This window comes from Syngnathoides biaculeatus, chromosome 4 (assembly GCF_019802595.1).
Source record: "Syngnathoides biaculeatus isolate LvHL_M chromosome 4, ASM1980259v1, whole genome shotgun sequence".
In the NCBI taxonomy this organism is placed as follows: Eukaryota; Metazoa; Chordata; class Actinopteri; order Syngnathiformes; family Syngnathidae; genus Syngnathoides; species Syngnathoides biaculeatus.
This window is the reverse complement of record NC_084643.1, coordinates 6,313,124-6,335,895: the sequence shown is the minus strand read 5'-3', so window position 1 is coordinate 6,335,895 and position 22,772 is coordinate 6,313,124. Positions and strand designations below refer to the sequence as shown.

Sequence of the window (22,772 nt, the reverse complement as noted above, 5' to 3'; positions counted from 1 at the left end):
TTGACTGCCTATTTAATCCATAGGGATTTATTTCGTGAACATTTTGTAATTTTGTCAGTTGTCGGCCATATAAAAAAAAAATTCCGGTATTTAATTTTCAAAATACATAATCGATACCGCTGTTCCGGCGCATTTTCTATTTGAAATTACGGAGCGGAAATTGAAGCACATTGTTTTGAAAGACAGTACAGTACAGCTTCCGCTCTGCGCCCACGTTAGCTTGATGCTAATCTCTTTCAAGTACACAGTAAAGCGTGGCCGCGGCTCCTCCCCCTCGACCCAAATGACAAGCTAGTGGAATCGTCCGCCGTCGCTCACAAAAAAAAAAAAACCGCCGAAATAAAGCCGTAATGCGGTCGCTTTCATCGTCATTTGTCGCTTCTTAGTCGCGGGCCACGGACGCGGCGGGTGCGCGAAAGGCCTTTCGTCGGGCCCGTTTTGTCGGCAGCCAGTCGTTGCGCGGGAGGCGCGCGTCGGGAGCGGCGAGTCACAAGTTGCGGGTCAAGTTAACGTTTGCCAGTTTTCATTTGACAGCGAATTGTTCACGCCGACTAGCTCGCCTCGGTGCTAGTCGACGTCAGGTTTCAAAACAAATCAAGCAGAGCCAGAGAGGTCGAGGTTGGTGCGTGACATTTTCTCCAAAAGCTCTTATTATTATTATTTTTTTTTTTTCAGTTTTACTCAACGTTAACAGACAGATTTACGTTGGACTTCTCGCCGGGAAAGGCTAACTTTGTGTTGATTTCTTCGAGCGAGCTGGTTGCGATCTAGTTCTGCTGCGTTCGGGAGGTTTACCAAGTGAAGTGTTTGAGCTACAGCGCTCAGTCGCCTACAAAAGCCACTTAAGTTCTTCCGAACCTTGGGATTTAAATGTCCGAAAAGAGTTCATCGTCCGGCTCAGACGAAGATGTGGAACCAGAATCCGCACAACCTTTGGAGTTCGGAGGCGTTTTGAGCAAGGTCTGGATTTGTTCTAAGTCGCATTTTATGTACGTTATGCAAACTGTAAACTTCATAACTTGCCTCGTTTGCTCGCAGTGGACCAACTACATCCACGGATGGCAGGACCGATGGGTGGTGTTGAAGAACAACACTTTGAGCTACTACAAATCGGAGGATGAACGGGAATACGGCTGCAGGGGCTCTCTGTGCCTCAGCAAGGCTGTCATCACAGTGAGTGTGCTCGAAACAAGGAACTTAAGTGTGTGATCATTCTAGAAAGCAGAAGAAGCAAAAATTGCGTTTTGTTTTTGTTTTTTTTTCCTCGAGGCACTGGTGAAAAACTAAACACATTTGACGCTTTAGGGCTCCAGGTGATGCCCGTGTCTTTGCTGAAATTGCCAGCACGCAGTTATTCCTAAGTCATTTCTGAAGATAGAGAGGTAAATATTAACTTGTTGGTCAAATCGCTTTAAGATAACATAGCGGCCTACAGGTTGGTCCAGCGCTCTCAATCACATGCGCCCTTCTGTATCAATTAGGTGCTGCTTGTTATCATGTAACCTCTGACTGGATACGCTCTACGCTCCCTATTTGGACCTCAGTTTTTGTTGACAGAAAATGCTACAATTCCTCACCCCGGTTAAATATTGCCTTTCCCCACCTAAACATACCCACTACCCAGCACAGAAGCCCCAAATTTTTTTTGTTTTACTGGGATTTGTGCGGCACCATTAAAGGGGAAATCCAATGGTTTGCATGAACAATATATCCAATAGGTCATGTAATATGTACTCTATTTTGACAATGCGATGTTGTTTAATAGTCTTTTGAGAAGATTTTGGACGATTGCGAATTTTCAGGGGTGCTGCCATTTCCGCGAGTCACATGACCTGCGTGCGCGTATGTGACATGTTACGTGGGGTTCCAAACGCTCGATTACATGGGACACCGTTTATGCCCAGTGCTGATTTCTCAGATTTATCTACATCTGATGAAGAAATAGCAGTATCGGTTGAACGGAAAGACAAGAGGAACACTTCCATACCTAGCCGTGAGCGGTGCCGCTCATGCCGCCGCGGGCCACGTAACTAGTTAGCATGCCGGAGTCTTGTTCGTTATCGGAATTAACCAGGACCCGGCGCGGCTGCGGGACGGTTCCCTGCACGATTGAGCTGAGGTGTCAGAAAAGTTACCACAGGCGTTCATAGCGACGTCGCTTTTTGATACTTTGATGTCGGCTCTTCGTCCACAATGCGGAGGAAAATGTTGTGATGCTAACTAGTTACGCGGCGCCGCTCACGGCTGTGTATGGAAGTACTCCTCCGTCTTCCCGATCAACTGGCACTGCTATTTCTTCATCAGATCGGGATAAATCTGAGAAATCAGCGCTGGGCATAAACGGTGTCCCATGTAATTGAGTGTTTGGAACCCCAGGTAACACGTCACTTCTGCGCACTTAGGTCATGTGACTCGCGAAAATGGCAGCGCCCCTGAAAATTCGTAATTGTCGATTAAAAAAATCTGATCAAAACTCTTAAATGAGACGATTTAACATCACATTGTCAAAATAGAGTTCATATTGCATGACCTATTGGATACATTGTTCATGCAAAACAGTGGATTTCCCCCTTGAAAGGGCCCACAAGGTGAAATGTTTGTTGGTTTTGTAGACGACCCGCCTACTGTTTCGTAATGAAGTTGTTGCACTATGGCCCACACTGACTGCAAGTTTTCTTAAACATGTAAAATGTCATCGCCGTCGAGGGGACTGCGTCATGTGCCCCCATGAATGCAGAAATGAGCCTTTGCTTCATTTCCTGCTAAAGTTGGATTATGACACTCAGTGCAAAGGGACATTTGAGCTCTTCGCGGAAATAAACAACAACAAATATGTGATTGAGTTCTGTCTTGCCAACCCCACCATGCGCCGTACGCAACCCTTCAAAATCCTCTGACAAGAGGGCCATGTTTTCTGTTCCAGCGCTTTTCAGAGAGCCGCCGCATACCAGAGCTACTCAGCCATTTGGACTGAAACTTTGTGTCAAGGAAGAGCTTCAGCCAAAGATTGGTGTTGATCCAAATTGGGTTTCTTAGTTGGGTGGAAGTCTGGACTTATTCTATTCAATTTTTTCGTTAAATTGAAATACAATACTATCATGGAACCTTAAAATTGCAATATCTTGTTCAGTATAGCGCAGGGAATTAAAATTCTTTTTTTTTTTTTTTCTTTTTCCCTCAGTGGGCCAAAATAGATGGCTTATTATTTTTACATATACACAGAAAACGCCTGATGATTGTTGAAATCTGAAGAAAAAGAAAATACCGTATTTTCCGCACTATAAGGCGCACCTAAGCCGAGAGTACGCCTTATGTATGGCAAATGTTTTGAAATGGGCTGTTCGTTGAAGGTGCGCCTTATAGTCGGAAAATACGGTAGTTTGTTGGTTTATTTTAAAATGACAACAAAAAAGTTTGCAATATTGCCGCATTATTAAAAGCGAAAACAATTTACAATTTTGGTGTGGATTTAACGAAGGAACATGCAGTGAACGTTGAATGAAATGATGTGACAGGCGGGACTTGAATTTGGCACCTCTTGGGCATCGGGTATCATAAATATGGGCAAAACTAATTCTCAGTGATCCCCCAAAAATGTACATTGTTTCCTGATGTGAATAATTGTTTCAAATTTGAAGACCTCTTGATGTTGTCCAACCCTTTTTGAGATCCTTCTGTATTTTGCTTGAAGTGCAAATGTTCTTTTGACGACCTCTTGTTTTAATATCTTTTATTAAATGCGTTTTCTTGACCCCTCGAAGATTAATAGCCCAACTCTCCTAACTGTACGGATGCCGCAGTCTAATGGACACAAGCGGAGGGCAACTGTACATTTGGTCTTTCACAAGGGGAATGAGAATACCCAGGTAGATTAAAAGCGGTATAAATGGACTATAAAGGCAGCGTTTTATGGACTGTGTCTGATAAAACTCAGTTGGATCCTTTAGAACCTGACGTGGTGTGACGGCTGGATACACTCGAGGTTCCTACTGTGCCCCCGCCAAGCAGACAGATCATATATTTTGACCCGCTTCTAATGGCTATTTATCGGTTCCTGCAACAGCGGGATTAGATTAAGAAATATTCATCTTCAGGGTTGATGTATTGCGTGTAGCTGTAAATCGCTAGTGTCAGCCAGCACAAAAAGAAAAAAGAACGAGTGCTATATGGGCAAATCTAGTTATACGCGGACAACGCGAGGTCGTGTCAGTTGACAGTCGAGTCAGCAGAAGAGAGTCGAGTCAACCGCGTCTTATTTTGCATCAAGAGCCTCGGCGGCGCACATCTCTCGCCCGTCGAGTGCAACGGTCAAATTCCAATCTCGCTGGAAACGGCGGAATTTCTCTTCACGTGTTTAGTTGGGTGCCTTGCGCTCCCGGCCGGGGTCTGGAGGTGAGCGGGGAACGTTTCGGGACGGGAGGGAGGGAGCGAAATAGTTGCAGGATTTGGGCTCGGTGTAGGAGGTGAGGTTGTGACGACCGGGTCAGGCAAAGGCGAGCGCGGAGATTCTCTGTAGTTGTTTCTTTGGTGAGCGTTCACCGAGGTGAGACATCAGGTTCTCATTAACGTCTTGTTTATTGTTTGCGCCAAGTTGAAAACAATCGAATCCACATGTCATCGCTAGGCAGCCATTTTCATAACACGACAACTTTGAGTACGCCGCGGGCCTCTGTGCGATGATTCCAGCGTTGCAACAATCGCTGCAAAAGACTTGTTCCTGCGGTAAAAGAGTTGTTGACATTTCCTTGCAGCCCCACGAGTTTGACGAGTGTCGTTTTGACATCAGCGTCAACGACAGCGTGTGGTACCTCCGAGCCGAAGACCCCGAGCACAGACTCCAGTGGATCGAGTCCATTGAATTGCACAAGGTGAGTGGAAGGAGGCAAACTCCGCTCAGATTTTTCGGCATTTTCTTCATATACCGGCTTAGAATTACAACGTCCACATGTTTGAATTTCTGTTCCTGTTAGCTTTGGACGCTTTGACGCGTTACCTTGACTGCTTTTGTGGTGTTCTTTTCTGTCTGTACTTCCTGGTCTTCCCAACCCTTTCAAATTAAGTTTCATAATTCCTCCTCTGACTTGCCGGGTTGCATGTTGCATGATTGTGGCGCCCTGTTAAGTCCTGTCTGTCCGGATGTCAGATGCATTGAGAGGAACCAGAGGATTCATCTCTCAGGCCATTAGCCTCGCAGACTATATCAAATCTATGTCAGCTTCTCCACTGCTGCACTAGTCATATTTTTTTTTCTATTCCTCGTAAGCAGTCTGGGCCCTGGCTGTCCGGTTAATCTCTTGAGACGGGTGTGACTCTTGCTCGCGTCGACACTCCCTCTTTCTGTCTTTCCTTTCCTTCGGAATGCGAGGAATCCGAAAGTGCGCACGAAGGGGGCATCCCCAGTCATGAGAACCTCAGCAGCTGCTTGCTTGGTTATTATGCCAGCATCTGTCAGAAAGTGTGTTGCATACCTCACGGAGGCCATGTTTTGGATCCTGCGCTGTACAAATGTAACTTGTTGATGGTGGTGTGTCAAAGGGTAGAAGTTTAAATTTGCGTGTAGGGCATGTAAGACCAGCAGCTAGCTAACATTGTTGCAGTTTAATATAATGTGAATGGAAGCTTTATTAAAAATAGATGGTTGCATGTACCCTATACCTTTGTCATCCATGGTTGCTTTTAACCCATTCGTGGGAAGCGTCCCGTTTTTGGGACATCAGGATTTTCACACATTATATCTTTCAGTATATCAAATAGTATTTTAATCTGAAGCCATAATTTGGTATCAGGAAAGCATAACTCATTGGGCAAAGTTAGCACCGAGTTATTTCCCTTTCCTTCCTGACCCAACATGGCTGCCTCAATTTATCATATAACTTAACCATAAACGAAAAAGAAGTGTTATTTCCTTGATTGTGGCCTGTTAGGAGACTTTTATCTCAATAAGGCGAAAAATTGCCACCCTGCCCATAAATGGCTTAATATGGATATCCATCCATCCACTTTCTTCCCCGCTTATCCTCGCGAGGGCCGCGGGGAGTGCTGGAGCCTATCCCACCTGTCGACTGGCAGAAGGCAGGGTACACCCCGAACTGGTTGCCAATCACACCTAGGGGCAATTTAGAGTGTCCAATTCACGTTGCATGTTTTTTGGCACGTGGGAGGAAACTGGATTGCCCAGAGAAAAGCCATGCAGGTACAGGGTGAACATGCAAACTCCACACAGGTGGGTCCGGGATTGAACCTGGACCTCAGAACTGTGAGCCCAACACTTTTCCATCTGATCCACCGTGCCACCCTAATATATCCGCTCAAATAAAGGGTTTGGGGAAAAAATTGCACCAGAAAAGGGTGGTACTTGAGGTGAGCAATAGAAAGCTAGAATGTTTACTGTAGCTATTAATAAAAATGTCTTGAAAAAATTGGAGTGTCGGATGTGACTTGCGAATCATACTTTAAAGTAGTTATTAAACGTATCGTAACAAAATGGTGGGTGCGTGAGGCATACCGACAGAGTGTGAGTGACCGCTGGTCTTTGGTCCATTAGCGGCAGTGTGCGAGTATTTTGGGGTTAAGGTTGAACCGTGTCCTTCAGTAACCTCGGCGCACCACGACCTGCAGGGTTGAGAGGGGGAGTCTGTCCGTGCTGCCCCTCGCTGGGCAAAAGATGAGCTGCATCGTTTGTCACTTCAGTACGTTCTCAACCCCAAAAGATGGACCTACTTCTTTACCTGCTTTGTTTTGGTTTGGTTTTGATAATTCGATTGTTTCACATTTATACCAGTGTCTCATTTTTAATTTCGTTTCCCAACAGCATCATTTCGCATGATAATTTACCAGATTTTTTTTTTTTTTACTTTTTTAGTGCACTTGTCAAAGTCAATGATTAATTTGTGTTGCTAGTGTAAAAACGTGCGCTAAATGGACCACTTTTGAGTGGACCTCTTGATGAATAATACATTTTTAAGCTCTCGTTCTCACAGCAACCAAATTCAAGAGGGACAAATAAAACTCACCATCCGACTATTCCATTTTGTGGCACCGCAAGGGGTGCCAGAGTAGCAGATTTCCTTTTTTTTCTGGGCTGTCACTGCTTCAGACTGCTGGCTTGACACTTGCATTCCAAAGTAGTTTTAAGCTAATCAGAACAAGGACAGACAAAAAGAGGAAAACATGTAAGCTGTTAAATGTCGTCCCTCGTGGCCTCCTCCCTTCTCTGGTCCTCGCTTTCTACTGGACGAGGACAGGCTGCATCCATCGCCCACCCGTTTGAAACCTTTTATTGGCCAAACAGCGCCAGACGGCTCTCGTCTTTCTTTCTGTCGGACGCGTGCATGCTCGCAAATGGAGTTCCTCCCTGGCTCGCGCCCGTGCGCTCACGCACTTCCCGGCCCAGCGGTGGATGCTGCGCGTACATCTGGGCGGGATGAAAAGGTTTCCCATATCAGGGTGTGTGTGTGTGTGTGTGTGATGGATTTACACCGTGTGGCTGCGTTAGAACTGACTAAAAGCCGAGCTGCTTCGCACTCCCGAGGAATTCTTCGTTTGAGCTTTATCCACGTTTCTGCTACTGCTACAAAGCAATTCAACCCCCCCCCCCCCAGCACACCCGCTGTGATGTTGCTGTCTGCATTTAACAAGCTCAGCTGATTCTTTTGCTTTTCTTCGCTACCGCCGCTTCCCCTTGCTGCTCGAGGTGTGTCCATAGAAACTGAAGTAGAGGACCGGAGCATCAAGTCCAGGCCATGTTGGGGCCAGGAAGTCGCCAGGACTGCAGCAGTGTCCTGCTCTGCTTTGGCTGCTGGAATGGTCGAATGGTGGGCTCATTTCGTGCTGGCATGCTGACCCCTTAACTCTGACGGAACTCTTAAATTATGTGCATGTGCCCATGGGACAGTTATTTATGGAATTACCTGCGCATTATTGTCGTCGGCAAGAGTCGTTAAGCAAATGGCTTTAGGATGATGGCTAATCACAATTTTCAATGTATTATTGCAGTGTTAAGGTTACGTAAACTTGGAATGACATGCACAAAGATATTGTCATAATCCAGGGATAACGTACACCTATACATGATTTATTATTACCGTATTTCCGCACTGTAAGGCGCATAGAATAGACGCTACAGTAGAGGCTGGGGTTACGTTACGCATCTATTAGATGGGCTGTGCTTAAGGCTCAATGCTGATCCATATATAAGGCGCACCTAATTATAAGGCGCACTGTCAGCGTTTGAGAAAATGAAAGGCTCTTGGGTGCGCCTTAGAGTGCAGAAAATACGGTACTTGGCATTTGACAAATTAGATGTAAGGGTTACGTGATTAATTCTTCCATTTTAAGTCAAGTGTATATTTCTTGCTTCTGCAGACAAAGTTACATTGCTTAGTAGTCGGTCATTTTCTATTAATTCTTCAGGTTGTAATCGTGATGTATACTTTATTGCTTTGTCCAAATCACCTAAATTATGTACTGAAAAGAAAAGGCTGAATGTTCTGATCAATATTGAAACAACTGCAACCTCTCAGCCCTTAAACATGTAATCTGTGCATTTGCAGCTGTTTAAAATGTGTCCCGGTCAAAGGTTGATAATAGGTGTAGGGCGATATAGCAATAGTATTTTAACTTAGAAATTCATATTTTTGGGCGGCACGGTGGATCAGCTAGTAAAGCGTTGGCCTCACAGTTCAGAGGACCCGGGTTCGATCCCGGCTCCGCCTGTGTGGAGTTTGCATGTTCTTCCCGTGCCTGCGTGGGTTTCCTCCGGGCACTCCGGTTTCCTCCCACATCCCAAAAACATGCAACATTAATTGGACGCTCTAAGTTGCCCCTCGGTGTGACTGTGAGTGCGGCTGGTCGTCTCTATGTACCCTGCGATTGTCTGGCGACCAGTTCAGGGTGTACCCCGCCTCCTTTCCATTGGCAGCTGGGATAGGCTCCAGCACTCCCTGCGACCCTCGTGAGGATAAGCAGAAAAGAAAATGGATGGATGAATATTTTTGCTTCTCAGCTGCAGTAAGTGTAGACATAGCAGTGTGGCAACTCTGTGGCGTGTTTATTTTTTTTGTACTTGATGTCATTGCCCCTCAGTCGTCGCTCAAGTTGAGTCACGACTTTGCTATCTGGAGTCAGTGGCGACACGTCGTCATTGGGGTTGGATGGTTCCTCATTTAAAAGAGGCATTCAAGAAATATAGTTCTCAGGTGTGGCTTTTTTTTTTTTTTTAACAATTTTAAATCATTCTTGTGTGCTGAAAACATCTCAGTGAATAAAAATAACAATACACAGGTGCTTGTATGTCTTGGTAAAATCATTCAGTTGTTGGGGGAGGATTGCCTTAGGTGTTCAATTCCCCCACCCCACCCCACAGACTTATTTGGAAGGGAACAACTCAACGGTGAATTTTCAATGTCACCTCGAGCGCATCGTTGCTTACCAGCTGAGTTGAGGAATCTGGTTTCATGTAACAGCATCATTTTGGACACAATAGGCTGCATTTTCACTCGGTAAGACTGGCACTGCTCGGTGTGTGCATATTTGTCATTCTCATTGTTTCTCTAGTGTTTGGCTGTGTAGGTGGAGGTCCTGCTCGTGTCCAACTCGCCGTTGCTCAGTGCTGCAGACTGCAGAAACTGTTCTAGCCCTTCTCTGTCTTCTCTAAGCGAGCTGCAGACTTTGGAAAACAGCGTCCAGTCTCTCTGCCTCTCCTTTCTCCACTTGTCTTACTTTCTTTTCTCGATTTGTAATTGTGCTCTTCCACGTCTCGGCTTTCCACAGGCTGAGTCCGGCTATGGGTCAGAATCAAGTCTGAGGCGTCATGGTTCCATGTTGTCTCTAACTTCAGCAGCCAGTGCCTTGTCTGCTACGTCCACGTCCTCTTTTAAGGTAAGCAAACGCGTCGTCACACAATTGGAAATCTCCACCCAAAGCTCTGCAACTTAAAATGGCGTCGTTCCGCTCAGAAGGGACACAGGCTCTGCGAGAAACTAGCAGAAATGGAGACCTTCCGAGACATTCTTTGCCGACAAGTGGACACGCTGCAGAAATATTTTGACTCCTGCGCCGACGCCGTCTCCAAAGACGAGTTCCACAGGGACAGAGGTACCCATCACGTTATCAGCTCGTTTCTGTTTGAATTTGTCAGGACCAACTCTGTTGCTTCTTAATCTGAGTCTTGTCAAGCAATCTTTACGTTGTGTCGAGTCAATACAAGTATTTTTTCCCCGAATTAACTTGTTGGTCCGATTAGTGGAGGACGACGAAGATGATTTTCCTGCCACTTCAAGGCCAGACAGCGAATGTTGTCACAACAACAACGGAAGCAAAGAGAAACGTTAGTGTCCGGCCCATAAGTGACCGTCTGGAAACCTCCAAATCCAGTTCCGAGTTGTGATTCCGTTAGGTTTTTGCTTGCTTGTGTCCCAGTGTTCTCCCCCGCCAGTCCCAAAGGCATCAATGGCATCGACTTCAAGGGAGAGGCCATCACCTTCAAGGCCACCACGGCGGGCATCTTGTCCACTTTGTCACATTGTATTGAGCTGATGGTCAAACGAGAGGACAGCTGGCAAAAGAGACTGGACAAGGTACTGAGCACAGTCCACATACACAAGTATCGAGTCAAAACTCTTTGTGGATTAATTAAATATTAGTGTTACATTTTTTAAGACGCGCTGGACTATTTTTAACTTTGCGGGACCACTTTGGGGGAAGTCTCTTTTCTGCAAGGTCCATAAAGTCTAGCTGGAACAAGAACTGAGCAAACAGCGACGGCAGCGACGAACTACAAAAATTCCCACTGGCACACTTTTAAGTCTTCCCGAACAAGTGGAAGCTGTTCTAGTTGTCTGGATTTTTATGTAATTTTTACTTCCTGGAGGTGTCATATTAAGGTGTGCCAATATTTTTGGCCATACGTGGCAGCGTCTGCATTGACTCGACGTTGAAGTTTCAGTAGGCCTCTGCTGAGTCAACGTTTGAAACACTCGTCACCAATGTTCCCTCTAAGCTGCGCAACTCCGCATTTGCGCACGTGTCACACACACTCAGCGCAGAGGAAAACAGATCCAGCGCCGTGAACTCCAGCCTCACGTCTTTTGTTTTTTTTTAACACGACACCACACTGCCTCTCACAAAGAGCTGCTGCTCGGCTACACTGGGCCACACACGCTACTTCCTTGTTTACCTGACACCGCCCCCCTCCCTTTTAAAGGGGTGCACTCATAATTACAATCACTGGGGTATCTGAATAATGGAAGAAAAAGTGGTGAAACTGGATGAGATTTTCTCTTTTTTGAGTAAAAATGGTCTGGTCTGAAGCCAAAGTAGAAAGTACAGGATGAGATGGTGTATAATGTTAAAATTCCACCTTGGCACAGCCTGATCGAGGATGAAAGCACAGATGATACAGTGCCCAAAAAGCTAATTCTGTATTTTAAATATAGGAGGCAACATAACATTAACACTAAAACTGTTTGGGAGCATCATTCGGCTTTCAACCTGCATTGCAAAAGATATTTTACAAGGAATAAATTCAGTTTTACACTAATAAAAACAGATGGGGAGATCATTGTGGGTTAAAAAAAAAAAAATGAAACAATGTTGGAAGTGACATTTCAAATTTATAGTTAATAGTTGGCTTGGTATTTATTTGTATTGTAATGTATTTTTTTTTTGTTTGTTGACATTTACAGTGTAAGTTAGCAAAAACACAAAATTGTTCTTAAAAATGTTCTGATGGGAATGTAATCTGAACCTTTTAATCAGCCGTGTAACTTCAATGGATGAAGCCGATTGACCGCAGTGCATACGTCTGACGTTGCTCACAGTGGTCAAGGTGGGGGCGCTCAGGGGCTTAGTGTGTTTGCTCAGACACGTCAAAAATTAGATGGAACATTCCTCGTTGCCCGTCTTTGTGTTCAGGTGATAAAACGCTCATCTAAGTTCTTTCAGGACTTGACGTGATTGGAAGATTTTTCGCATGTAGGATATTTGCCCCGTGACCGACTTGCGACCAGTTCAAGGTGTAGTCGGCCTTTTGCCCCAAGTTAGCTGGGATAGGCACCAGCACTCCTGCGGCCCTTGTGAGGATAAATGACTTGGAAAACTGATGGCCGGATGGACGTTTGCTATCATGCGTATTCGTTCTCGATCAATGGCTGACAATTTTTCACCTTTCCCGACAAACGCGGGCCTTGAACTCAGTGAGCATCAAGCCGGCAGCGTGACTGCTGTGCTGATAAGACTCACATTCATTGGTTTTGGCTTGAACTTTAGAGCCCCGTGTGTGTGTGTGTGTGTGTGTCAGCAGAGGAATGAATGCTCTTTGCTCTTGTTCGACTCGGCGCGTGTTGTCAAACCAGTTTCTGCGCAATGGCTTGCTGCCCAACCCTAAAGAGTACAAAAGCCGGGAAAAGATCGGAGCGCTTTTGACGGCTCAAGTGAAACTTAAATTTATTTATTTTTTCTTTTTTTAAAATAAACCTATATGTAGTTTGAAGTGTGGGTTTAACTGCCGTCGGGGAGTAAGGAAGGGGAGAGTACGTCGGCAAAGCGCGGCCGTACGGGAAACCAAATCGGGAAAATGACTGCTCGGACGTCTTGGTTAAGTTTGTGGAAACCGCAGCGGCGTGCGGAGGTCCTCAAGTGCCAGACGCAACACTGGATACCTTTGCAGAGCTGCAGCCTCTTCTTCAAAGTAGGTCTGCTCACGGCTGGAGCAACGAGCTGACGGCGGAGCGTTCGTGCTTGTTTTGTGGCAAGTGGTGACATCTTACAAAAAAACTTTGTTTTGTTCCTCACAGCGGCTCTGTCTAGTTTCTGGAGTGCCTGACACTTTTTAATTTTTGTCTGAAATGTGAACCGCTTTTTAAGTCCGGTTCTTTTGCTCAGCTGAGGAAACGGCAAATCTACAAGCGTCTTTAGTTACCGTCATTATTCTTGTTAAAAAAAAAAAAAAAAAAACAGAAGAAATATTTTGGCCGGTTTGTCAGGTTTCTGCGGCTTGAAAGCGCCAACTCGGACAGCATTGTGCCACTTTTAGCTGTCCATTGTAAACGGCGGTTGTTTTCACACGTTTGCCTTAAGTTGGTTTGTTCACCTTCTGACAGGGAGCCAAGCTTAACCACTTCACGACTGCGCTACATTTTCTGGAGAGATTTGTTGGATTCCTAAAAAATAATAAAATAAAAAGATGGGATGTTGTTTTTCAACATTCCCAACAAGTTTTATAGATGCTCATTGACCCCTTGCTATTTTGTTTGAAACTAGTAACCTTATTTATCAATCCAACCATTTTCTTTGCCGCTTATCCTCACAAATGTTGGGGGGGGAGTGCTAGAGCCTATCCCAGCTGTCAACAGGCAGGAGGCGGGGGACACCCCGAACTGGTTGCCAGCCAATCACAGGGCACATCGAGACAAACAGCCGCACTCACAATCACACTGAAGGGGAAATTTAGTGTCCAAATAATGTTGCATGTTTTTGGGATGTGGGAGGAAACTGGAGTACCCAGAGAAAACCCACACAGACACGGGGAGAACATGCAAACTCCACACAGGCAGGTCCAGGGTTGAACCCAGGACCTCAAAACTGTGAGGCCAATGCTTTCCACCTTACCTTATTTTGTTATCTTTAATTTAAGGGGACATAAAACTGAAAATCAAAGTTCCTCTGTCGCTGGCATTGGCCGAAATCTTTTTACTGTACCTCCTAAAGTGTTTCTTTCCAATCCGTGTGGTCTCGCAGGGGCTCACGTGTGCGCTGTCGTTTGGTTTAGCGCTAGCTCTGGCCAAGTTAACCTGACATCTGGACTCAGCAGTATTTGGCACAGCATGCGGGTCCGCTCAATAACACCAGGCGGGGTCGCCCCTTTTGATTCTTGCTCATTTCTGCAAGACAAGAAATAAGGTGTGAAAAGGGTTCTCCAATTCTTGATCCTTGGGTGATATGGACTAAAGCATGCAATGTCGTTTCCCTAAACAAGTTCAATGAACGAAAGTTTGTGAACTACTTCTTATTTTTTTGTGAATACAAACTTAATTTAGTTCATTTCCAATGTACGGGCGACGTACGAGCGTAATTAAGAAAGAGCTTGTTCTGGCATCAAAGAGAGTTTTTGAACCAATGTTCATTTTCATTCAAAAGTCTTAAAATAATATTTTGGGTTTTTTTTAATATTGCATTTTTAGCCATATCCATACAGCATTTTGTTTCTGCTGTTTTGTTTTGGTGCTAAAATTTTGAATTGAGAAGTGACAAACAGCTCTTGGCTCTTGTACTGGATTCCTATTTTATTTTTATTTTTTTTTAGGAGCTGGAGAAGCGGAGGAGGGTAGAAGATGCCTACAAGTCTGCAGTGCATGAACTGAAGAAGAAATCCCACTATGGAGGCCCGGACTATGAGGTGAGATGGAATTAATTGCATTGATGATGAAGTGTGATTGTCGGGGTGGGGGACCTGATGATGCAGTTATCTTTCTTTTGAAATTTCCACCTTCCTGATTCTTCTTATTCTTCTTTTCCTTTCGGCTTGTCACGTGAGGGGTCGCCACAGCATGTCATCTTTTTCCATCTAGGCCCATCTCGTGCATCTTCCTCTCTTACCCCCCCCCCCCGTCCTCATGTCCTCCCTCGCAACATCCATCAACCTTTTCTTTGGTCTTCCTCTCGCTCTTTCGCCTGGCAGCTCCATCCTCAGCACCCTTCTACCAAAATCCTCGCTCTCGTCCACCTTCCTGATTGTTATCGGCTTTATTTCTAGGAGGGGCCCAACAGTCTGATCAATGAGGACGAGTTCTTCGACGCGGTAGAGGCTGCCCTCGACAGACAAGACAAAATCGAAGAGCAGGTGTGGCGTCGACCTGCGTCGGCTATTAAAATGACACATTTTCAACACCCACATTTCAGCCACTCTTACCTAACGCTGTATTCATTTTTTAGTCGTTCCTTTAGTGTATCTGCTTTGTACTCGCGTCAAAATTGGGGATACGGCATGTGATTAAATAAGTTCCTAAAGTCAACACCCAATTCCTCCCGTTGCCCCCTATTCCTTGATGAGTTCCCCCCGCCCCCCCTTCTTATATTCAGTGTTGGCGGCACAGTGGATCAGATGGTAAAGCGTTGGCCTCACAGTTCTGAGGACCTGGGTTCAATCTCGGCCCCACCTGTGTGTGGTTTGCATGTTCTCCCCATGCCTGCGTGGGTTTTCTCCGGGCACTCCGGTTTCCTTCCACATCACAGAAACATGCAACATTAATTGGACACTCTAAATTGCCCCTAGGTGTGATTATGAGTGCGATTGGTTGTTTGTCTCAATGTGCCCTGCAATTGGCTGGCGACCAACCAGTTCAGTGTGTACCCCGCCTCCTGCCCGTTGACAGCTGGGATAGGCTCCAGCACTCCCCGCGACCCTTGCGAGGATAAGCGGCAAATAAAATGGATGGATGGATGGATATTCAATGCTATTCCAGAAAGAGTTGTAATTTCAGTTTAGCTTATTATGATTAATGTGTTACCATATGATTTTACCTTTCCGGCACTTGAACATCATTCAAGGTTGGAGGTTGCGATCATTTTTGTCCATCTGCCTACTTACTGTACATATTCAATTGCTGTATTCCACTGCGTTGTCTACAGATGTGTACAGTACTTGTTACGCTTCCTGTTTGGTTTTAAATGTGTATTTACAAAAATGTCATGTTTGTCCCTCAGTGCCAGTCGGAGAAGGTCAGGATTCCTCGACTGACTTCAGTGCCCCCCGGTGACGTCTACTCCAGCGTCAGCACACACAGATTCGCCACCAAGGTCGGTTCCCCCGCGTTCTCCCGGGGGCCTTTAAAGCTCCCCCTTCGCACTTGCTCCGAACGCGGCCGCCATTTAACCCAACTCATCTGTGGCTAGTTATAATTCAAGCAGCAGACGATTGATTCGCTTGGGTTTCTGCTTTTTTTTTTTTTTTTTTGGGTGTTTGGCTCTCTCCAGTTTCATGCCTTTCTCTTTGCTGCACAGGCACGTAGTCATTGCTCTTCCCTGTCCTCTGTCGAGCTAGTCAGTGCTTCAGATGACATTCACAGATTCAGCACTCAGGTAATTCGGAGGTTCTCTTGCACGTGCGAGGGCAAGCACACTTTTACTGTCCAGAAAAGACTTTCTACTAAACTTTCCTTCCCAGGAATGATACATTTTTATTCACAAAATGTCATTCCAGAGCTACTCCATCCTTCTGACTTAGTCAATCGCAGACCGCTTTGCACCTGCTCTTTCAGTTCTGCTTTGGCAAACAATCCTCATTGTGGACTTTACGCATTGTTGAACTTTCAGCGGGTTCAAGCGTTGAATCATTATTTTAACAACTGCATAATATCCTGTATATTTAGTTACTGACTCCTCACTCCGTTTGCTCGACAAATTCCCAACACCTTTGCGATAACATTCCAGCTGCTCGGGTGCCAGCTACTCTTGTTTATTGGACGCCGGCGCAAACCTAAAAAATTTCACTGGCATCCCCCCCAAAAAATGATGACTGAGGTGTTACAGTACTGTCGTGTCTACCTCTTAACATGACAAGTAAAACATAAACGTGATTCACACTTGACCGTCAGATGTCATTAATTCGAAAGGGAAATCCCCCCTCTGGAAGAATAAGCACTTAGTTCTCAACTAACAAGATGTGTGAACCGCAATGACTTGAATTTAAAAAAAAAAAAAAAAAAATGTCTCATCTCCAAGGTTGAGGAGATGGTGCAGAATCACATGACTTACTCGCTTCAGGACGTGGGCGGGGATGCCAACTGGCAGCTGGTCATCGAGGAAGGAGAGATGAAGGTAAGAAGCTGCGGAGGAGTCGTCGCTTGTTTGCTTACCTTGAGAAGCCCCTGTTTTATAAATAGACACGACAGTGTCTAAACCTGCACGATGTGATACAAGGGTTTTGTTCCTTCCGCCCCCCTCCCCCCAAAAAATTGGACTGGATTATTAGTGGAGAGTTTTAGTTTTAGTGGACTGCCCCCCCAATCAAATCATCTGTAAGGCATTCTTTTTTTTTTAAGGGCAATGTCCTAGGATCAGTTCGAAATTGTTTTGGTATCTGAGTTTGTAAAACTAATGATATAGAGTTCCAGCCATTCATTTTCTTTGCCGCTTATCCTCACGAGGGTCAGAGGTGAGCAATGTCCGCATGTGTTGCATTTTTTTTTATAAATAATTTAAGGGGGGGACATTTCACAACTTTTATCCAGGCTAGAGATTTTTCTCAAATGTAGGCTTTAATTAGTCATTTAGAAAAGTACAAATCCTTAAATCCGCCATTCAAAGCTCATGAAAATTCTACATTATTGTCAAGTTGGGTGGCGTTAATAATGTAAATTTGGTAAGTATCTGTTTGGCAAGTTCACATAATTGTGTCTAAAAATGGAAAAAAATAAAGAAAAAACAACTGACGTAAACAAAGATGTTTACTTTGTATTGAATATTTTGGGCCGTTTTACTTCAACTGGCTAATTTCCCACAGCTTGTCTGATGATCTCTCGTGGCACATTAACGTCATCCATCCATCCATCCATTTTTTTTAGCTGCTTATCATCACAAGGGTCGCGGGAAGTGTTGGAGCCTATACCAGCTGTCAACGGGCTGGATGCGGGGTATACCCTGAAATCGTTGCCAACCAATCGCAGAGCACATGGAGACAAACAGCCGCACTCACAATCACACCTTAGAGCGTCCAATTAATGTTGCACGTTTTTGGGATGTGGGAGGAAACCAGAGTGCCTGGAGAAAACCCACGCAGGCAAAAGGAGAACATGCAAACTCCACACAGGCAGGGCGGGGATTGAACCCGGGACCTCAAAACTGTGAGGCCAACGTTTTCCCAGCTGATCCACCGTGCTGCTTGATAGAGAGTTGACAATTGGGAAAACCTTTCCACAATATTTCCCAGGTGTACCGCAGAGAGGTGGAAGAGAACGGGATCGTGTTGGACCCCCTAAAAGCGACACATGCCGTCAAAGGGGTGACGGGACACGAGGTCTGCCACCACTTCTGGGACACCGCAGTGCGCTTGGACTGGGAGAGTAAGTTCTCGTTCAAGTCCAGCCAGCATTACGTGCGCGTTTGAAATCATTCCGCGCATGATCCTCGATTGTTTTCTTTGTTCGACAGCCACCATCGAAAACTTCAACGTGGTGGAAACGCTCTCAGACACCGCCGTCATCGTTTATCAGACACACAAGGTGAACCCCCGACCTCCTTGAAGACGTTTTTAGCGGGAACAACAATTTAACTTCCCGCCGCGGTCCTCAATTCACGCTCATCCTGACGTCGGCCGCGTGTGGTCGTGTCGCAGAGGGTGTGGCCCGCCTCTCAGAGGGACGTCCTCTATCTGTCGGCCATCAGGAAGATCCTGGCGACCAATGAGAACGATCCCGACACCTGGTTGGTGTGCAACTTCTCCGTCGACCACGAAAATGCGGCCGTAAGTTGACCGTGGATGTCAAAGCATACTTGAAGACATTAGTAATTCAAGTATTCTGTTTGACTTTATCTGCAGAGACACTGAATCATTGAAGCATCTCTCATCTAGGAAATAAGTGGACTGTAGTTGGACATCACTAAGCACGCCTAATTTAATTATTTTTGTTTTTTGTTTTTGTTTTGTTCAGCCCTCCAACCGGTGCGTCCGAGCCAAAATCAACGTTGCCATGATCTGTCAAACGCTGGTCAGTCCACCAGAGGGCGATAAAGAGATCAGCAGGGACAACATCTTGTGTAGAATCACTTATGTGGCCAATGGTGAGGCAGGCCGGATTTTGCTCCCCAATGTCACTATTAAATATATATATATATATATATATTTTATTAGTATTATTAGGATGTATGAATGAAAAAAGGTGGATACTGATTAATTTTACCAGGAAGAGTATTTAATTGCATTTATCTGTCGCTACATGTGGCTGGCGTTTAGTTCAACAAAATGTTGAACCACGTTATTTGTAATAAATAATAAAGCCTCGGTTCTCGAACGTCCCCGTTTTCGAACAAATCTGTTTGAAAATGAAAATTTTGTGATAGTTTTGCTTCTGTTTTCAAACAAAAACAACACCCGGAAATAAAATATTGCACGCGGCCAAACCAGCTGACCCACGACGCGCTTTGTTGTGAATTCCCAAGCCGCTGAAAAAAAAACCCCGAAAATAACATCACGCGTGGCGCAAGTAGTTGATTCACCCACGACAGGTTTTGTCATTGTCAATTCGAGCGCCACCCGGAAAAAAAAAACGGTAATGACATAACGTGTGTGATGCAACCTGCGCGCTTTTGTTATTCTGTATAACGCAGCCTCTGTACACAGACGTGTCCCGATAGTGACTGTTGACTAAAGCATACATTTTAAGCAAAAAATTACATACATTTCTTAAATTATTTGATTATATAAAGTTAAACTATACATATATTTCTGCTATGTAGTTTATTATCGGGAAAAGCCCCCCCAAAAAATGCTTTAAAAAGCCAAATTTTTAAGGCTTGGAACGCATTATTTCTTTTTCCATTCATTATAATGGGAAACGTTGATTCGGTTTTTGAACAAAACACTTCTCGAACCGTTCTCTGGAACAGATTGTGGTCAGGGAACCGAGGCATCACTGTACATAATTTTCAGAAAGCTTCCTGCAGCACCCCCCGACAATCTCCTCATCTCATTTGTCATTTAAGGCCTGAACGCTTTCCTGTTTACTGACTTTTTTTTTTTTTTTTCTGTCCATGGTGACAGTAAATCCAGGCGGTTGGGCTCCGGCCTCGGTGCTCAGAGCCGTCGCCAAGAGAGAGTATCCCAAGTTCCTCAAACGTTTCACCTCTTACGTCCAGGAGAAGACTTCGGGGAAGCCCATCCTGTTTTGAGAGGTAATTGCCAATTGGCTGTTTTTTTTTTTTGTTTTGTTTTTTAAAGCCACGTCAACACAAACAAGCATTCACATTCACACCGAAATTAGCTGTGACAGTCTGAGCGCTCCCCCGTGCTGAAAAGTCTCCTTGTGATGAATGCGCATGCGTTACTAACAGGGGAACTCCGGGTACGTAGCAAACACGTACTGGGAAATCTCCCAGTCTCATAGTCCCCCTTCTTCTACATAGAGGGACCTAACATTCACGTTATATCCTAAACTAACCGTAAAACAGAAGTTGATTTAAAAAAAAAAAAAAAAAAAAATAGGCGCATCTTAGAGGGAACCTTGCTCATGAATTCATAACGATATTTTGCAGAAAAATTCAAGGCTACCAGTTCAACAGTTTTGTGTGTGTGTGTTCATAAATGCATGTAAATGTGTTCAGAATGTGTGTTTTAATAAGTGTCAAATGATTTCTGCGCCATATTGACTCAAATTTCGCTTCAGGAGGCGACGACCCCCCCCCCCTCCCCCGAAAGGCAACAGCGTGTGCATCCTGACAAGCACAACCGAGGACCCTCTTGAACACAAGACTGGTTGTGTGGCTTTAATCCATCAGTATTTGTCCTTCTATCTTAACATTTATGGGTCCTTTTTATATATAAAGTTTCCTCCTCTGTGGTTTTCAAATGATTGTTATTCGCTTTTTTTTTTTTTTTTGTAGATTGTTTTGTACATTTCTTATGATTACATACTTGTGTTTTGGGGCTAACTGTTAGAATCGATGCTACTTGTTTGCTGCTGCTAAAAAGAGAGAAACGTCTTTGGCCCCTCTAGTGACGACGGCGTCTGCGTTCCGATGGAGGGGGAAGCGCCTGAAGCTTTCTGAGCAGGTTTCTCTCTCAAATTTCTTTCTACTTGTACGGCTTCTCCGGAGAGCAACCGGCAGGACTTGACGGATTGTGCCGAGAAACCACACTTAGTTTACCAAAGCGACAAATGTGAATTGACTGTTAAAAGGCTTGAATTAGATGCTGGTCGGTCTGCCATGTTAACTTTGGCTCAAAGTCTCTTTGACGCGTAGAACGGATGCTACGTCGTTGCTTAGCTGCTAGCTCCTGACGACCGTTTAGCTAGCCGTAGCATCTCGTGGTGTAAAGAATTCCGTTCTTTAATTGAGAGTTAATTAGATTTTTTTTTTCTTAAAACACCCCCCCCTCCCGACCTTTTGTCTGAACAGGAAATGCCACCAATTACGTTTTTTTTCGTATGTGCACATTTAGTTTATCAACTTTGTCCTAAATTTAGCATTCCAGCGCTACAGTTACCGTAGTTCCCAGGTTACAAGATGCGACTTTTTTTTTTTAGTTAGCGTTAGCATTGCTGTGCTAACGTTTGGTGTTAGCACCGCCGCGCTAGCACCGTTGCATTAGCATTAAACTTTGTGTGTGTACCGAGGCTTATCACCAGGTGCGCTCTAGGCCGGGAATTACGGTAGATTTTGCGGGCCACACTCGAGCGCGCAGCGAGCGATGACGACGACAAACGACGTCCGGGGATGCCTTAGACACCAGCGTTGAGTCTGGTCATTCTTACTATACAATCACCACATGTGCATTTAACAACAGCGACGGGAAGTGTTTTTGTGTGGGGGGAGGGGGGGTGGGGGGGCTGGCAGGTTCAGCATTTCACATCATGATCATACCTCAACATTAAAAAAACGGCTCTGGATTGTTTGGTATTGGCCTCATTAAATTGAGATTTTTTTTTTTTTTTGGGGGGGGGGTCAATCACCCTCGTTGACACTGCTTAAGAAGGATTCTGGATTATTTATAAGATCTACACACCATGTCCGCTGAAGAGTATAGCTACCGTTTTTAGTTTTGATATCGTCACTAATCGGCACACTTTGTACGTGTGTAACTTGTACATCAAAAGTGTTATTATTTGCACTAAATGTAATGCAAGTCGACAAATGTTCTGTACATTAAAATTGCTACACCCAAAAAAAATGTTTCTCCAGTTTCTTTCCATCCATCCATCCATCCATCCATCCATTTTCTTCACCGCTTATCCTAACAAGGGTCGCAGGGTACATCCTGAACTGGTTGCCAGCCAATCAGAGGGCAAATAAGACAAACAACCGCACTCAGAATCACACCTCGGGGCAATTTGGAGTGTCCAATTAATCCATCCATCCATTTTCTTTGCTGCATATCCTCACGAGGGCCGCTGAAAGTGCTGGACCCTATCCCAGCTGTCAACACTCTGAACTGGTCGCCAGACAATCGCAGGGCACATCGAGACAGCCGCACTGCCCAGAGGAAACCTACTCAGACACGGGGGAGAACACGCAAACTCCACACAGGTGGGCCCGGGATCAAACCCGGGACCTCAGAACTGTGAGGCCAACGCTTTACCAGCTGATCAGCCGTACCGCCCAGTTACTTTCCATAAACAAGCATTCAACACGAACTCGGGTGACCAATCTTTTTGAAAGCTACTGGAAGGGTTCTGATTATTGTGAAGGGCAACTAGTTTGATCCACACTTATGAAGACATTTTCACTACCACAAATTACCTTTTTGTTCATAATTACAGGGATGAGAATGACCAATTTGGAAAAACACTGAAAATGTGCGCCCGAATATCCGCACAAATTGTTTTTATAAAACACTGTTAAATGGTGACTTCTGATAGTGTAAATACCGGGCAATCATAACATTTTCAAAACTTAAAATATGAGTTTAAACAACCACAATAATTTTGCCAAACCTCAGACATAAAAATGTAGACAGTGAAATTTATATAAAATAAGCTACTGCACTTAAAAGTAATAGTTCAGAAATATGTACACAAGTAATTTGTTTAGAGATATATATATATATATATATATATATA

The 22,772-nt window shown here is 44.8% G+C and overlaps 1 protein-coding gene across 4 annotated transcripts; it reads left to right on the top strand.

Moving 5' to 3' along the window:
• Positions 1 to 239: 239 nt before the first annotated feature.
• LOC133499401 (ceramide transfer protein-like) lies at positions 240 to 21,875 on the top strand. Of its 4 annotated transcripts, none has more exons than XM_061817389.1 (18): positions 240 to 960; positions 1,039 to 1,173; positions 4,752 to 4,868; positions 9,772 to 9,879; positions 9,957 to 10,095; positions 10,244 to 10,327; positions 10,420 to 10,577; positions 14,303 to 14,395; positions 14,753 to 14,839; positions 15,718 to 15,795; positions 16,000 to 16,077; positions 16,720 to 16,815; positions 17,927 to 18,059; positions 18,148 to 18,218; positions 18,332 to 18,460; positions 18,648 to 18,777; positions 19,757 to 19,887; positions 20,379 to 21,875. In XM_061817389.1, the coding sequence occupies exons 1-17, from the start codon at positions 871 to 873 to the stop codon at positions 19,882 to 19,884; spliced, it is 1,854 nt and encodes a 617-aa protein (XP_061673373.1). In that variant the 5' UTR covers positions 240 to 870; the 3' UTR covers positions 19,885 to 19,887; positions 20,379 to 21,875. The 4 variants fall into 4 exon arrangements, with proteins under 4 accessions (XP_061673373.1, XP_061673372.1, XP_061673375.1 ...); XM_061817388.1 differs by having other exon boundaries at positions 15,703 to 15,795; XM_061817391.1 differs by lacking the exon at positions 16,000 to 16,077.
• Positions 21,876 to 22,772: the final 897 nt, after the last annotated feature.